The sequence below is a fragment of the Peromyscus maniculatus genome, chromosome 3, assembly GCF_049852395.1.
Source record: "Peromyscus maniculatus bairdii isolate BWxNUB_F1_BW_parent chromosome 3, HU_Pman_BW_mat_3.1, whole genome shotgun sequence".
In the NCBI taxonomy this organism is placed as follows: Eukaryota; Metazoa; Chordata; class Mammalia; order Rodentia; family Cricetidae; genus Peromyscus; species Peromyscus maniculatus.
Window position 1 is genome coordinate 27,965,505 of NC_134854.1, and position 17,651 is coordinate 27,983,155.

The window sequence follows — 17,651 nt, forward strand, 5'->3', positions numbered from 1 at the left end:
GATTCACAATAAAACAGATTCAGATGAAATAAACCTCTAAACAGTTTACAATGTTTATAAAAAAAATATGTAGGCTTGGAATATAGACAGTTATATAAAGAAATAGAAGTTTTAAAAAATAAAGTCTTTAGAGAGAAAGTAAAAGTAATAAAAAAAATAAGCCACGTAAAGATGGAACTCACACAGTGAGTCTGCAGAGAGACAGTTGATTGTAAAAGCTGCTGAGTTAAATCAATATAGGTATTTTAAGGGTATCTGGACTTCAAAGTTTATGTCTAAGGATATGTTACTTTGGAAAAGAGGTTCTGCTTTTATTTTCACAGAAGTTGAGAACCTGTGAATTGTTTCCAAGCTAATATAGCTTGATCAATGAAGACCCCCTGAAAGGTCTCTGATTACACCATGGCCCAGATTATTCAACATCCAAAAACAGCTTCAAGACAAATGGCTCAGACAATGCAGCCTCACAGAGTATTCCAGTCAGGACTTGACAAAAATTCTTAATTTTCTCAGGATCCCCATAAGACTATCAGTACCCACATCAGCAGAAAGTAGCATAGAATACTACTTCCACATTCCCGCAAAATGGATTATGGATATTTGTATTTGTTTAGGTTGTTGATTACAAATTGTTATTGGTCATAGTCAATCTCTTTCTAAAAAAAGGGGGATATGATATAGAAATATAGGCTATAGATATGATAGGATAAAAAGGGTGGATTATTGAATCTTTTAAAGAGCAACAACTTGCTTAAAATGTTTTATATTGCTATGGATTTGTTTGATACAAATTTAAAGTTAATTTTGTTATACTGTATATATATTTCTACTCTTGTTTAAAGTATTTTGTTTGTGCAACTCATTTGAAATTGTAATGTATAGTTGAGAAATACATTAGTTATCTATGATAATCAAACTTATAGTCATGTTAGTTAAGTTTTCTAGGTACATATATTTCCATTAGGTAGGTAATCTTCAAACACTTCAAAGACCTATAGAATATGGCATTTAAAATGTTTTAAGAACTTAGACTTTCCTGGACAATGAGACATGTCTGCTCCTGGCAGCACCAATTACTCCAAAGAGGGGGGTGGGTGTTGAAGACACTTCATATGGAGTTTATCTTCTTCATGGCAAAAGTTAGCCATTTGGGCAAGAAACTGTTATTGCCTGGACTGCTTGACCACATGTTGTATAAACTGGACATTCAGGACCCATAGGAAGGTGACCACTGAACTTTGCAAGGTGAGATGGTCCTTCAGGTTCCTGCTTCACAGAGGAAACTGCCAGACACTCTACAGGATACAGAGAGAAGCAACTGAGAGACTCCAGGTCTGTAGGCTGAAGATAGATGCCCCAACATTGCAGAACTTTGGGTAATTGTCCAGGTAGCCAGCTGTCTGTCATTCTAGATTTTTGGAAGTTGCTTACAATGCTCTTCCTGTTTACTCAGGTAATTGGATTGAATTTGCCAACTACAAATGGACTGGACATTGTGAATGTAATCCTTACTTGATAATTGTTCTTATTGTATATAGTTTTACTGTGTTAGTTAAAACCTTTCCTTTTTAGACTAAAAGGGGGAATGCTGGGGGATATTGGATCACACTGTGAATATGAGTTTCCATTTGTGTTGATTAAATAAAATTTTATTTTATTAATTAATCTTGGGTCAGGAGGCTGAGTTAGCAATTAGTTTACAGAAAGCAATCATAGGAGCACCAGAGGGCATCTGGAAGAGATAGACACAGGAAGTAGCAGGGAGGGATTTGGAGTGATGCCACATTTCCTAGTTTGGTGGAATGGAAGTATGGGCCTTTTGGAGACACCAGCAAGGAGAAAGGGTTAGCTAGCTGCTACTCAGCTTCTCTGAGTTTGCAGGGTTTCACCCCAGCCTTTGAACCTTAAGTCTTAGAACAGAATTCCTGCCAGGCCATGGCCTGAGCAGCCAGGCCACTCACTGCAAGAGAAGTAGACTGGTAATTGTGGAGTCACAACTTCTGGCTGAAATGTCAGATTAAGGTGCAGCCACTGTGCTGAAGATAGACCACCACATTGTAGTTCAGATGTTGTCAAATTAAAATTTAAAACTACTGAAGCATTTAGCTTTTCTTAAATATAATTAAGGCAAAATAACAGAAAACCATTTGGAGACATAGGGAGGTAAAAAAAGACTACATAAAAAGTTTTTTCAAGTTTCTAGATTTTTTATATTCCCGGGTAACTATGTGATGCATGATACTTTAAAAGTAACAGGCTCTTCAATTCACAGAGGTACTTTTTTTTGCCCCTGAAGTTGTTTGACATTTTGACTTAGTTCAAGAAAGTTAATACTCCTGGACAAGCTACACAGCTCAGCAGGTAAAAGGAGTCTGCCACCAAACCTGACAACCAGTTTGCTCTCTGGGACCCACATGGCAGGAATAACTGATTTCCATGGCCTGTGAACCCCACTCCCATACACACACAAATAAATAAATGCAACAAAAATTTTCAAGTGAATACTGATAACCAACTTTTAGTAACATTGTGTATTTATGCAGTAGTTAATAGCACCATCTTTTGGGCCATCCATGAAAAATTGTTCTTAGTGGTAAATATTTCACTTTTATACAAAAATACTCAAAGGTAAGAGGAAATTCACCTTAAATTTTCCCTGTTCCAAGTTATTTTACCGTCAAGTACCAGATCATGTTATTCTTCCCATGCATTTCAAAACAATTCCAACAACTCACCACATCACTTAACATTGATGTAAGTTCTCCTTTACAATTTTAAGATTGTTTTAATCCCTACAATAACCTCAGTTTGCAGTGTCAGGATCCTGGCACAATCTAGCTGGGTCAGTGCCTATATTCAATGTTTCTAGTAACTTCAAAAATCTAAATATACCGATTAGTATATTTTTTCCCCTTTTTAACTGAAATTTGTTTTTAGGCAATAATATGTTAATCATGGAAATCTATGCTAATGGCAATGGTTAATAGTATACAATGTATAGTGCTTAATTTTTGATATGTTTAAAATCTCACTTGAAATTATTTTCAGTGATAAAGCAAATGATACTCATTACAACTCTCAGGAAATAATTATGACCATAGTATATAAAATAAATCACAAATTTTATTGTATAATTTGTAATAGCTACTCAATTCTGTAAAAAAAAAATTACAAACATCTTAATATTTACATGTGGTTTCATAAACAAAGCTGGCAAAAAACCAAAGCCAAAACAAAACAAAAACTCATAATTCCTAAGAATTATATATATTTATAAAAAAATTCAGGAATTTTTATAACTGTCACTTCTGAAAAACACATTAAATACTAAAATCCAACAAATGTAGAAGCTGAAGGGGAAGAGAAAAATGTTGACAGCAGACTACTTGAATTTTCTTCCTCCCAAATATCTAAAACATCACACATTCCACTGTTTTCAGTGTAGCTTGTAAAACCCAAAAATTCTGATTTCTCTCCACTTGTCTGAAAGAGGTCCAGGAGAGATTGTACTGGTGACCCACAAGTTCTGTCTTCACATGCAGGAAGAAACTCAGTTCTTTTCTTATCCAGTTCAGCACTTGGGTCCACATTTTTTTTCTTTTGCCCTAACAATAGTCTCACTTTCCGCTGGATCTTACCACAAGGCAAATTATCCATATTCTCAGTGTCACATTCATTAGGCTCCTGAGGACTACAGGATGGAGTTCTAGCCTTCACTGTTAGGTGTTCTTTTGATGTATTTAATGTCACCAGGTCAGAATCATGCTGTAGATGTTTTGCTGAAGAATGTGTAGTATCTGCAGTTAATTTTGGTTGGGGAGTACTATTTTCTGAACTGAGATAAGAAACTTGCACACATGACTGTGGCACACCCAGAGAGTCACCTCCCCTCTCTACTGAATCATTTCTATTAATAATTAATTTATGTTCAGAAGCATCAAGAATTCCTTCCTCTTCATTTTTACATGGAGGTAGCGGTGTACAATTCTGTTTTAGGTCAGGTTCACTTGCATTGAAATTGCTCACTGTTTTCTCATCCAGTCTTTTCAATCCAGTTGAACAGTAGGACATGGGTTCTGAAGCAAACACAAGCCTTTGCTCAGGTTGCTGGGTTTCTTCATACTGAAAATTCTGCTCGAGCAGTTGCCCATTACTTTCTCCCATGTCCTGGAAAATGGGCTCCAACTGTAGCTTCTCCTTTGGTTCAGTGTTTCTCAGGACGTTTGCAGAAACAGAAGAAAGGGATCCGATGCTGTATTTTATTCTTTATAAAGAAAACAAAACAAAATAAACAAAAAAAACCCCAGAGTTAGAAATTAGTAAAACTATCTGAGTTATTTAAGAAACTGATTTAAGATAAATCTTAACATTTACTTCAGATGTTTTAAAAGTGAAAAACCAAAACTGCCTCCATACAGCTGAAAACTCTAGTGTACCCATTTCCCATCCACATTCTTCTCCCTCCCTGAGAAACCAATATCCTGAACCTTGAAGTAGTCACGAGAAACTAAAACATGAATCATGTAACCAAAGGGAGACGACAGGATCTGTCTCCGACCCTGACTTTGTAGTTATCCTGAGAAAAGGTCAGCACTTCAGTGCTTTGGTTCCTATTAATGTACATTTTACTAGTTTTCTTTTCTTTCTTTCTTTTTTTTTTAAAGAAAGTATTATTAGAAACTGAAAGCAGAAACATACATTTTCTATTTATATTTAAAACATTTCATGTCAAAATGAACTAGATCTTTGTATTTCTAAAGGTAACAAAGTAGTCCTTCAATTTCACACAAATATTTGAGCCAAAACTCTTCTTCATGTAGAATCTTAGAATACTTGGGATACTACTATTTCTTGAACAATCCCAAATTATGTACAAATGAATGACAAGTTAACTGGTCACCAGTCACACTTCGAATTATCTATGACAAGAAACCACGAAATTCACCTGTCTCTACAACCAGAATGGTTTCCTTTACTTATAAATGTGGTTTACTCTTTAAGATTCCTTTTGTGCCTCATCTGTGAGGCCCTAGATTTGATCCCTAAAAAGCAAAGCAAAACCAAGATGGGGACTAGAGTTCCTTTCAACAAATGGTTGGTAACACTAGTCCCACTGTACTTCAGAGATGTACATGGACTGAAAAGTAGAAGTAGTGGTGATAAAATGATCAGGGAATGGCTAGTTTAAAACTTATGTTCAGGACCTTTCTGAAGCTTTCAGAAAATTTTAAGTTTTTAGTTAGCCCCACATGGCCACATTAGTAAGTCAGCCATAAAGTACCATGAGAGCACTGCAGAAATCCAGAATCTAAAAATGGAACACTTCCTGCTCACTTTTCAGAAGCTGTATTTTAGTATCACATCTCTAATCTTTATGCCTTAAGATTGGGATAAAAATAGAAAACTGAATTATCTACTCTATAGCACATCCATATAAAAGCATTTCTAAAATTTTAGATTTATGAGAATAATCTAATTAGGATCCAAACTGTCAGTGTGCAGTCACTGGAAACTGAACAGCATGGTATTCATGGCATTGCCAATGTCCTACTTAGTAATCAACGTTTTTAATCTGAGTATAGTAAGTTCCATGGTTTAACACCAGAGGCTGACAAATCGCTTACTGGTAGTATCTTGTCTTCACTTTATTTTCTCAACGAATGTTTGCTGCAACATAGCCATGTTCTGTAACACAGCTGAGCAGAGGCCACTGAGCTCCTTCAGTTCACAAAACCTAAAATATCAACTCTACACTGACCTTAATATAAAAATTGTGAACTCCCTTTCAAAAGCATGTCAGAGGGGGACTAAGTACCTTTGGTGGCAGGGAAAAAGAAGGGAAGAAGGTATTAGTTCTAAACCACATTTATGTCATGTTAAAAAAAGCTATATTCCTTCTAAGAGCAGATAAACTTTAGATTAATTTTTAGTTTATAAAATAGCTTAACAACCTAAGTAGAACTTTGGCAAATTAATTACCTTTTCTTTTTTGGTGTGTCTCTTTCATATTCCACAAAATCAAAAACTAACTTAGATATAATATCATCAACAACTTGATACTGGTTACTCTGCGCAAAGTTTCTGTGTTTCTCACTCAGAAGGTGCTAAAACAAAACAAAACAAAAGCATCATAAAATTGTGGCCAATAATTATATCAATTAAATAAAAAAAAACAAACAATTCCAAACCAAATAAAAAACCTCTCATTATATATGTCTTTATCAATTCTGTCTGTCTGTCTGTCAGATCATCTATCTATTCATATATCTCAAATGATATGTAGCTGTGCTGCCTCAGTCTCCAATCACTGTACTTGGGAGGGCAGCTGTGAACCTCAGGCCGGCCTGGGACAGACAGCGACTACCGTCACTTTACTAAACTTGTGTGGTGTCCAGAGAACATCCCAGGAGAGGAGGTCAAAAGATTGTAAGAGCCAGAGGAACAGGAAGTCTGCTGTGAGACGGCATCTCCTGGAAAGGACAGGAAAACACACTCATGAAGTCTCAAAGAGCTGAAGAGGACAACACTGATAGCATACTAAGACAGAAGGTAGAACTCTCAGGGTCCCCAACCCTTTGCAGACAAAGTACAGCAGCAACTAAGGAATGCCGAGGGTGGAAGAAGTATCTTCTCCAGGAAGAGCACACCAACTGGCTATCTTATACAAGGTAGCCAGCCTGATACTGTATCCATACAAGTAACATTTTATGGACTGAAGAGAATATATAAAGAAATCAATTTTTAAGGAGAGTCCATGAATTTTGAGAGACAGCAAGTGGCAGTAATTGGGATGAATGGGGAAAGGGGAGAAATGATGTATTTATATTTTAATTTAGATATTTTTAGAAAGACCTTTCCTCAGCTGGGAGTGGGAGAGCATGCCTTTTATCCCAGCACTGGGAAGGTAAAGGCAGGTAGATGATCTCTGTGAGTTTGAGGCCAGCCTGGTCTACAAAGCGACAAAGTTCCAGGACAACCAAGGATGTTACACAGAGAAACCCTGTCTCAAAAAGAACCAAAAAAAGAGAAAAACAAACAAACAAACAAACAAACACCTTTTCTCAAGACAAAAAGTTAAGAACTACCTTTAGCATCCAGTAACATACTAATATTTTATAAAACATCTTTTCATCTACTACTGCTTATAATTACCAAGGTAGGGCTTATAGAATTAAATGAAGTCTTTTAACTTAATATACAAAAATCTAAAACCTGTAATAGTCTAGAAGGTTACAGTTTAAACACAATCCAGAGGGCTGGAGAGCTGTCTCAGCAGTTACAAGCACTTACTGCTCTTCCTCAACTTGAACTTGGTTCCCAGTATCCAAATCTAATAGCATACAATCACCTCTAGTCCAGTTCCTGGTAACACAATGACCTCTTCTAGATTCTACACATGTGCCATATACTCACGAATACGTAAAAATAAAACTTAAAACCCCAAACCTATGATAAATGCTACAAAATATATACATTACAAAAAGACTCATGGTTGAAGAAACATCCAAGTATGAGCAAACAGATTATCTCTTTACCTACTGATCATAACAGAGGAACTTTCCAATCTTAGAAGTGATTAGAAATAAAAATAATCTGGGCATGGTAGGACATATCCTAGCATTTAGGAACCAGAGGCAGGTAGATGCCTATGAACTGGAGGGCTACCTGTCAACATGAGTTCCAGACCAGCCAAGGCTACACAGGGAGACCCTGTCAAATAAAATACAAACAAATTTATGGTGTAAACCTCAAAGGAAACAAAGTTCTTTCTGAATGAGTGAGATCACCAGGCTAATTTTACCATTTGTCTGTTAGCTGATTCAGTATATCTAAAGCCTAGAGCTGGGTGTCTGTTAGCTGATTCAGTATATCTAAAGCCTAGAGCTGGGTGTGGTGGCACACGTCTTGAATCCCAGCATTGGAGAGGCAGATTTCTGAGTTTGAGGCCAGCCTGGTCCACAGAGCTAATTCCAGGGCAGCTAGGGCTACAGAGAAACCCTTTTGGAAGAAAAAAAAAAATCCCATCTTAAAGTTCAGACTGAGTTCATTTATATTCTGGGAAGGAAAAAGAAGCACTTATTAATTTTAAGTGAAACTCCAATTTTATGTAGTTCCTCTCTACATCCACTTAGTTTTTTTTATTACTTAGGTATTGATTTAAATGCCTCAGCTGTCTTTGCCTTCTCTAACACTGTAAGTCAAGCAATCTTATTTAATTTTAGCTTTGTGTCTGGGAACTGAACCCACAGTCTCACATGTGCAAAGCCTATGCTTTCTACTGGACTACACTGCCTAATCCCTTTCTCATCATTTAATACCATTGAGCTTTATATATAGTCCACTTAACTTGAAGATTCTCCAAACTACAATTAGAACTAGAAAAACAATTAGGCTTGTATCATCCTTCATAATTCAGGCCCATTACCTGCATTAAGACAGACCTTCCTCACCCCCTTGTAGTTAGCCTTTCTTGTTTGTTCTCTTTTCTACATGTTATACTGTACTCATATTTGTTTACATGTTTATATATATTAATGGATAAATTCCACATATGGAAAGAACATGGTTTTTTTTTCTGAGATTGTGTGATCTTGCTTAAAATTATACATTCTAAGTCCATTCATTTGGTGGCTAAAATATATTTGATACTGAAAGTGTTAAATTTAGTATGAAGCTCCACAATTTTCAATCCGAATGCCTAATTTAACTGTATAGAATTTCACTGAATTGTATAGACTCTGAGTCCACTTAATTTTAGTGTATGATGTTTATATTTACTTGCATAGTTTTTTTTAAATAATAAAGTTTATTTTAAGAGGTATAAATATAAAGCTGGGAGTGGTGGTGCATGCCTTTAATCCCGGCATTGGGGAGGGAAAGGGGAGTTCAAGGCTGGCCGAGTCTACAAAGCAAATTCCATGACAGCGAGGGCTGTTATACAGAGAAACCTTGTTTGGGGTGAGGGGGAGAAGTAAAAAAAATAACTCACCACACTTGCAAATAGATATAAACCTACTTCCTATGCTGGCTACACAAGCTAGAAAAGGTGGGGAATGTCTGCTTTACCTCTAGTACACAAAAATATTTGTGTACAGGCCAGAGGCTAACCTTGTTTCTCATTCCTTTCTCAGGGGCTGTCTACCTGGAACTCTTCATCAAGGAAAGTAGATGGTAGACCAGCAAGCCCCAGAACTACCCTGTCTCTGCCCCAGCATGGGGACTAAGCATGCACACCATCATGCCTAGGGTTTTATGTGGGTTTTGGGGATCAATCTTAGTTCTTTCATAAGCACATCACTGACTAAGCCATCTCCCAAGTCCTCAAAAATATCTCCTAACTCAGTCTCTTGGCATGTGTAGAATCATCGTGAAACTCAAGTTTCAAAAACAACATATTTTTTTCCTTTTCAAAGATCTCACTATGTAGCCCAAATTGGTCTCAAACCCAAGACCCTTTCTTCATCCCATGCCTCCAAAGTGCTATGATTACAAACAACAGTGACCTAACTCAGCTTTAGTTTAAATTTAAAAAACAAACAAACAACAAAACAAAACACCCTATCAAAGTCATGATCTTAAATTTCATTATCACATCTACTTTGAAATTTATTTTCTTTGTAGCAACCGGTGGACAACTTTCATACTACTCTTACATTTTCTGAATATCACATTAGAACCTCAAAGATTAAGAAAAACAAACATTCTAGATTATTCTATTCTCCCAATGCCAAGTAATTACAGACCAACCAATAACCTTAGTTTCAAAAATCAGAAAGAACAGGGAAAAATTGGAGATAGTTTAGCTTCTGAGTCAATGCAATTTTAAACTGTATTTTCTCCTTTATTATATAAGTAAAACAAAGCAAAACCCCTGGTAAGTATTACTATATTTTGGGTTACAAAACAAACTCTAATTTAAAAGATGAAGTCAGGGATGCTTTATGAATCAGTCTTTTCAGGCTTAATTCTCTAAATTTCCAACTAAATCCAAACAAAACACTAAAACCCTGTGTGTGTATATATACACACACACACACACACACACACGCACATTTATTTATAATATATATATTCAAAAAGATATATATATATATATATTTATATTTCAATACGGGTCTTGTTATGTTGTTTATGTTGTCCTAGAGATTATGCACTCAAATATTCATCCTGCCTCAGCTTCCTGAGTATTTGAAACTAGAGAAGTTTAAGTTGTGCAACACCACATCTATCTTTTAAAAGTTAAGAATTCAAAAATTAACTGCTAAGATTAAGAAGCACTTGCTATGCACTAAACTCTAAGGGCACATAGACAGATTGCCAGTGATTGCAAAGTTCTTATTTTTTATCAGTTTACAAACCCCAATAGTCCTCATTTTTAAAAACTACCTTCATCTAGTACGCTCTTGCAAGTCTTTTCTTTTATAATTGCTCAGACCAAAATACATAACTTTCACTTATCCACCATCTCTCAATTCAGAATCATGTCCATCTTCTCAGTCTCATCCTTCAAGTGCCTCAAGAACTTCTCCCATCACTGCTTGGTACTTGTACATCTTGTACTCTGAGTCTATCAACCAGTTCTGGGCATTTCCCTGGATGATTTTCAGTCAGTATTGAGAAATCTGGTTATCTAACTTTTCTGTATTTCTACTTAGACATCACTTAGGTATTTCTTTGCCAAGTCTAAATAAAAAGCAACATCTGACTCCTGCTTTGATGCTCCTTGCAACTGACCTAATACTGTCTACATAGATTTCGTTATTTTTATCTTGTAGTTATATACTAAGTACTCAATATAGCTACTGAATGAATAAAAACTATTTCTTTCAATGTTGATTTCCTTCTTTGGGCTCTTAAAACTTCAAGTGCTTCCGGCCAAAGATGTAGCAGTGCTGATGCACATGCCCATAATGTGTAGAGTTCTAGGTTCCATCCCTACCATAAAATATACTTGTAACTATCATGCTGCAAACTACCATCAGAATAGTAAGGTAAGACTTAAATGTAAGAATGTATCTAGGCTTTTAGAAACACCAATCCCAAGTGTAAAATGACATTTACAGTTTCGAGATCTTCGTATTTCTGTAAGCAACATTCACAATATCCTTTTTTTCTCTTTTCCTTCAACTGGAGTTGAACTGGGGTTCCACCACATTTATCGCCATCCGTAGTAATTCTAGTGATTGAAATACATGGTAACAAAATTAACTGCTAAACTCAATGATTAATTTAAAAATTACTTTCTTAAACAATCATATGCAGAATCTGCCATAATCAGAGACTTGTAAGAGCAAAGACCTTTAACTGCATTTCAAGAAATATTAAAAAAAAATGCAATAAATATTCTGAAGAACAGTTCAAATGGTCAAGAGAAACAGGTTTCATTACTGGAGCACCACTCTCATTGAGAATTTCTAAATAATGCACTTAAAATAAGACTAAACCTAGCATAGAGTTATTAAAAACATACACAGGAAAACAAGTACACATACTAGTACCACGGCATCAAGTACGATACCCCAAGTGTTCATGAAGAACTGGCAATAGTGAGAATCTGAAGAGCATTCCTTCTAAAAATAAACTTTCAAACCAACCTGAGTTTAGGCTGAGCCTGCTTTTGGATGTTAGATGGCTTATCTCCATCAAAAGGGCTGCAAGGCTTCTGAGTAGAGTAGTTTATAGAAGGCATACTGGTCAGCTGAAGGTAAAATGGCCTGTAAGACCTAAAGGAGTAAAGACAAATATGTGAGTTTCTCTAGAATCAAAGGGAGGTTTAAAGCCTTGCATTTCAAAATCATGTAATTCACCCCAATCTGAAATAAACAATAGAGACTTGGTAGGGGTCATCTTCCTTTCAAACAATCAATTTGTAGGCCTGTTCTTTTCTTCTTTTTGGTTTTTTGAGACAGGGGTTCTCTGTGTAGCCCTGGCTGTCTTGGAATTCAACCAAGCTGGCCCTGAACTCAGAGATCCGCCTGGCTCTGCCTCCTGAGTGCTGGGATTAAAGGTGTGTGCCACCACTGCTGCCGCCGCCACCTGGCTTGTAGGCCTGCTCCTTTAACATTTAAAAAACACTTTTTTAAATTAAAAATATTTTTTCACACAATATTCTGATCATCGTTTCCCCCTCCCTCATCTCCCAGATCCTCCCCACTCAAAAATCGCAATTTAAAACATACCAAAACACCTTCCACCTTAACTATTTGAAACTGTACAGTTTAGTCACTTAAGCATTAAATTCTGGAATCAGTATACCCTCCTAATCTAACATTAGTGGTTTTCAACCTTGCTAATGCTACAGTCCTTTAATAGCGTTCCTCATGTTGTGGTGATCCCCAACCATAAAACTATTTTTGTTGTTGTTTTATAATTGCAATTTCACTACTATTATGAACTGTCATGTAAATATCTGTTTTCCAATGGTCGTAGACGACCCCCATGAAAGGGGTCATTTGACCCCCTCACCACAACCCACAGGTTGAGAACCACTGTTCTAGATACTACTTGAAACGTACATTTAGTCACATTAAGCATTAAGTTGTGAAAGCACTACCTATCTTCTATAGGCTTACCTTGCAAAAGCAAGAACCCTACTCACTGAACAATAACTATTTCCCTCTAGCCCTTTAACAACCACCAGGGATTGAATCTGAATACTCCAGATGCTTTATGTACATGGGATAATACAGTATTTTTTCCTTCATATTTCTCTTAGGATGATGTGGTTCATCCATGTTGTGGCATGTCAGAATTTCAATCTCTTTAAAACATTCCACTGTCAGAATACACAGGCACATGTATCTTCCATACCTCATTTATCCATACATTTGCTGATTGATGGGCAGGGGTTGCTTATACCTTTTGGCTATTCTATGCTTCTCAGATACATATGGAACTCTCCTAATGGAACTAAAGAAGTCTCACTGTGATATGGATTTTCATTTCTCAACTATTTTTTTTTTCCTTTTGAACTGTAGGGATAATTCTCGATAATAACTCTATAAATATATGACTTGCCTTCTTCCACTTATTGGGTTAATCTTTATATTGCTGTCTTAGTTAGGGTTTCTATCGCTATGATAAAACATTATGACCAAAAGCAACTCGAAGAGGAAAGAGTTATTTCTGCCTCCATGCTCTAATCACAGGCCATCCTGAAAAGAAGACAGAGCTGAACTCAGGGCAGGAACCTGGTGGCGAAAGCTGAAGTAGAAGCCATGAAGGACACTGCTCATCTGCTTGCTGCCTGTGCCTTCATCCGCCTGCTTTCTGTCTTTATCATCATTATTATTTTTTGTTTTTTTTTTTATTTTTTTTAAAAGATCGGGTCTCTTGATCTGGAGGAGGTGGGAATGGGGGGTGGGGTGGGGGGAGGGGGAAGGGGGCGAGAGTGGGAGAACAGGGGACTCTGTGGCTATTATGTTGAACTAAATGATGTTGTAAAATAAATTTACAAAAAAAAAAAAAAAAGATCGGGTCTCACTGTGTAGCCCTGACTGTCCTGGAACTAGCTCTATAGACCAGACTGGCCTCAAATGCAGAGATTCCCCTGCCTCTACCTTTCTAGCACTGGGATCAAAGGTGTGCACCACCACTGCCAGGCTTCTTTATTATGAATCTATTTAATTTTTATTTATTTGTATGTGTATAGGTATTTGCCAGAATGTATATCTGTGCATCATGATATGTATGCAGTGTCCACAGAAGCCAGCAAAATGCATCAGATTCCCAGGGTCTGGAGTTACAGACAATTGCTAGCTGCCCTGTGGGTGCTGGGAATTGAACACTGGTTCTCTGGAAGAACAGCCAGTGCTTTTAACCACTGAGTCATCTTTTCTCCAGCCCCAAATGCTAAGGTGGAATTACCCACACTGTTAAATCTTCTAGTGCAGTCTACGATTATAGGATGTCTGACCCATTACCAAATTTTGTGACAGGATCTTGCTACGCTGCTTGGGATGGACTCGAACTTGAGATCCTCCTGAGGTTACAAGCATGTTAGATTACCATCAAACCTTGGCAAGGCCTAATTTTAAATTGCAATTTTTCCTCACAGTAACACATTTAAAAACTTCATGTATCTTAAAGATTGTATTATTTATTTGTGTATACATGTATGTCGGGTGCCAAGGACACGGGAAGAGGGCGTCAAGATCCTCGAGAGCTGTAGTTGCAGGTGATTATAAACCACTCAACACACATGCTGGGAATTAAACTCACATGATCTGAAAGAAGAGCCAGCATTCTTAACCACTGAGCCATCTCTCCAGCCCCATAACAGTTTTAAAAGGAAGCTTTCAACACTGTAATCACTTCAGTGAACACCTGACATAATGAGCTATACTTGGCCAAAGAAGTAACTAGAGAGCTAAGAGAAATTAACCCAACTTTTCTAACATACCAAACTAACTTACCTGTTGATTTAAGATTATCTTAGAAAACAAAAGAGTTTGGAAAGCTATCATAGTAAATGTCATATTTAGCTTTTGTATTTCCAAGTAGTATCTATAATTTTTCACAATTATAGGGGAAATCTTTAGTAATTGTTCAAACTAATATGACACTGAATTTAGCCAGAATGATTATTTAAAATACCAAAAAAGAGATGATTTTATGATTAGTCTACAGCAAATACTGTGAATTTAAATCTACATAGGATGAAGCTAAATTCAACCCGTGAACATAAGATAATTAATGCTCTAGGCACAACACTGTCATATAAAGGAAGTAAACATATTAATGGAAATAGGTCTAATGAGATTTTCTCTGTAATACCAACTCAATTTCCCACACACTGGACTTTGACACTTACCGGTTCACATCTTCAACCTTTAAAAAAGGCTTTTTGAGTCTCCCTGCTTGAGAAGAAAAATATCATTAGAACTTTCAGATGGGTACTTAAAGACTCTACTGTGGGTAAAATCCCCTCAAAGTCTTCTAAAACCTATAGAATTGAAAGGTGTAGGCCTAAGGTAAAATATTTTCCAATATCACCCCCCCCCCATATACCAGATCTGTCATATCTGAGAAGACAGAATCTCTCTACTGCAGCCCAGGCTGGGCAGGAACTTTGAATACTCCAGCTTCAATCTCTGCAATGTTGGGATTAGACATGTGCCATCATAACCAGCCACACAAGATTCTTACACTGAATGGTGCTGATATTTTCACACTGTAAAACCTCAATGTACTGTTTTATGCTCATCACAGTGAATGGGTTTGAACAATTGCTTCTTCTGGGACTCTACTGAGCTTTAAAAAATGTTTTTGAAAATATTAACTTGGGGCCAGGCGGTGGTGGTGCATGGCTTTAATCCCAGCACTCAGGAGGCACAGCCAGGTGGATCTCTGTGAGTTTGAGGCCAGCCTGGTCTACAGAGGGAGATCCAGGACAGGCACCAAAACTACAGAGGAACCCTGTCTCAAAAAAACAAAAACAAAAATTAATTTGGGTGCTGGAGAGAGAGTTCAGCAGTGAAGATCACATAATGCTCTTGTAGAGGACCAGAGGAGTGCAGTTCCCTGCACCTACATTAGGCGAGACTCAACTGCCTGTGACTCCAGCTCCAAGATCTACCAACCTCTTCTGGCTTCTTTGGGTACTTGTACTAATGTACACATAACCCCTTCCCACAAAATAATAAAACAAATAGCTTAAAAACAACAACAACAACAACTTAACACGGGGTAGGGTAGTGCCATCAGACTGCTGTAGAGTTCCATGTTCTAAAAATTACTAAGAAATCCTTGAATAAGTCATTTAAAGCACTATTTGCTAACTTAGAGAATCTTTCTAAGTATATATATATATATTTGGATACCCTGGAAATTTAATCTAGGGCATCATGCATCTGAATAAGTACTCTACCACTGAATTAAGAGTCCCAGGCTACAGTCTTCATGTAATTTTTTTCTGCTCTCTAAAAGAAAATTAAACATTGTATCAGAATACTTACTTCTTGCCTTCTGTATTCCAGTACCAGCTTTTTTTCCCTTAAAAAAAAAAAAAAAAAAAGAAAAGATGCAGTGAAAATACAATAACTGTAGACAACTGTTCCATACCTTCAAGAGAAAAATCCACAGGGAAAATACTGTACACAAAGTACATGGTTATTGTTCAAGGGGGAAAATCTTGTTTCTTAAAATCAATTCAATCAAATAAACTGAACAACACTCAAGAACTAAAGATCTTGATTATCTATATAGAAGTCAGTCCTATTTTGCATTCTTTATTGTGGTGCTGGTATTGAACATGGGCCTCACAGTCCTGACTGTATCTTTATCCCTTGCATTCTAGATTAAGTTTTAGCCTTCAACATGATTTAATAAGAAAAGGTACAGTTAACAGTTGAGACCTATATGAAGCAAATACTTATAATCCACTTATAACTAAACTCTAGACAGCATTCAATAAGCAACTGGGTAGGTATCTAAAAAATTTAAGGAGTAAGTAGATTGCGAAGCTGGTGTTAAACTTGGACTTTCAGTCATGAAGGTGTCTGAGTAAATGACTCAAAAATTACACTAACTTCATCTTTCTCACCAGAGAAAAAGCAAAAGAGACTCCAGGAGCCCAAAGAAGCCTCTGAATTGTTTCTTCCAGTTGTCCCGAGGGTGTAAATGCAGTATGGGCAGTAGCGTAGGCAGTATGAGAAATGCCCAATTTCTTATTACAGGAGCTGGCAAAGGGACCTTTGAACAGAGGATTCAAGGAGCAGGCTGGAAAGGGGCACCCCCAATTGCTTGTGTAAATCCACACATGTGCTGGGCATAACTCAACTTTGCACATGCTATCAATAGATCCAAAGTACAAGACAAAAAGGGCTTTGGAAGTGGAACTAAGATTTGAATCACTGACCAGATCTCAGACTAACCCTGTGAGCAGTATGTGTGTAAGAAAACCCCAAGGCTGCATGCAAGTCTTTGAAAAACTGCAACAAATTAGAATGACCTCATAATCACAAAATTAAGACAGAATAAAAAGTGGATGGATATATCTGTTAAAACAACAGTAATGCCGGGCACAATGGCACACACTTTAATCCCAGCACTCGGGAGGCAAAGGCAGGTGGATTTCTGTGAGTTCGAGGCCAGTCTGATCTACACAATGAGTTCCAGGACAGCTAGAACTACATAGAGAGACCCTGTCTTGAGAAAAACAAACAAAACAAAGAACAACAAAAATAGCAAAGCAAAACCAAAACCAGCTTTGCCTAACTATTATAATAGCCATGAAATCTGCAAAACACTGCCAGTATCTTGTGCGTACTCAAAACTTACCTGATACATAAAAGCTTACACACATACCCCAACAGAAACTGTAGAACTGAAAAGTATGGCACTCATGATACTGTGGGGACTCAACACCAGAATGCAAACGACAAAGTGAAGTGCCAGTCAACACAGAGATAATGAGTAACCAACTGGAACGAAGGGGTGGGAATCAAAAAACAAAACAAAACAGGAAAATCAAAACTAACAGAACCTCAGATACAAGTCCTTAGTGTTACTGGAGTTGTGCAAAGTGTTAAGATGCCTATCACACTACATAAAATAACCCAAATTACCAAGCTACGTTTGTCTCCATCACTTTTTATTTACTCTATTAACTTCATTTTCTTTATATCCAAGCTATTTAAGGATTGAATGAT

The 17,651-nt window shown here is 36.9% G+C and overlaps 1 protein-coding gene across 4 annotated transcripts in view; it reads right to left on the reverse strand.

The window, feature by feature from the left end:
• Nucleotides 1–3,105: 3,105 nt before the first annotated feature.
• The window catches only part of Dbf4 (DBF4-CDC7 kinase regulatory subunit), a 30,647-nt gene continuing 16,101 nt past the window's right edge, over nt 3,106–17,651 (reverse strand). For 2 of the 4 annotated variants that reach the window (XM_076566287.1, XM_076566289.1), the window contains exons 7-12: nt 15,957–15,993; nt 14,813–14,858; nt 11,595–11,723; nt 11,062–11,176; nt 5,980–6,104; nt 3,106–4,264 (exon numbers count right to left, since the gene is read on the reverse strand). In XM_076566287.1, the coding sequence (XP_076422402.1) occupies nt 3,328–4,264; nt 5,980–6,104; nt 11,062–11,176; nt 11,595–11,723; nt 14,813–14,858; nt 15,957–15,993 (1,389 nt within the window). In that variant the 3' untranslated portion in view covers nt 3,106–3,327. The remainder of the gene's footprint in view (nt 4,265–5,979; nt 6,105–11,061; nt 11,177–11,594; nt 11,724–14,812; nt 14,859–15,956; nt 15,994–17,651) is intronic. The other 2 variants (XM_076566288.1, XM_076566286.1) reach the window with 1 other exon arrangement.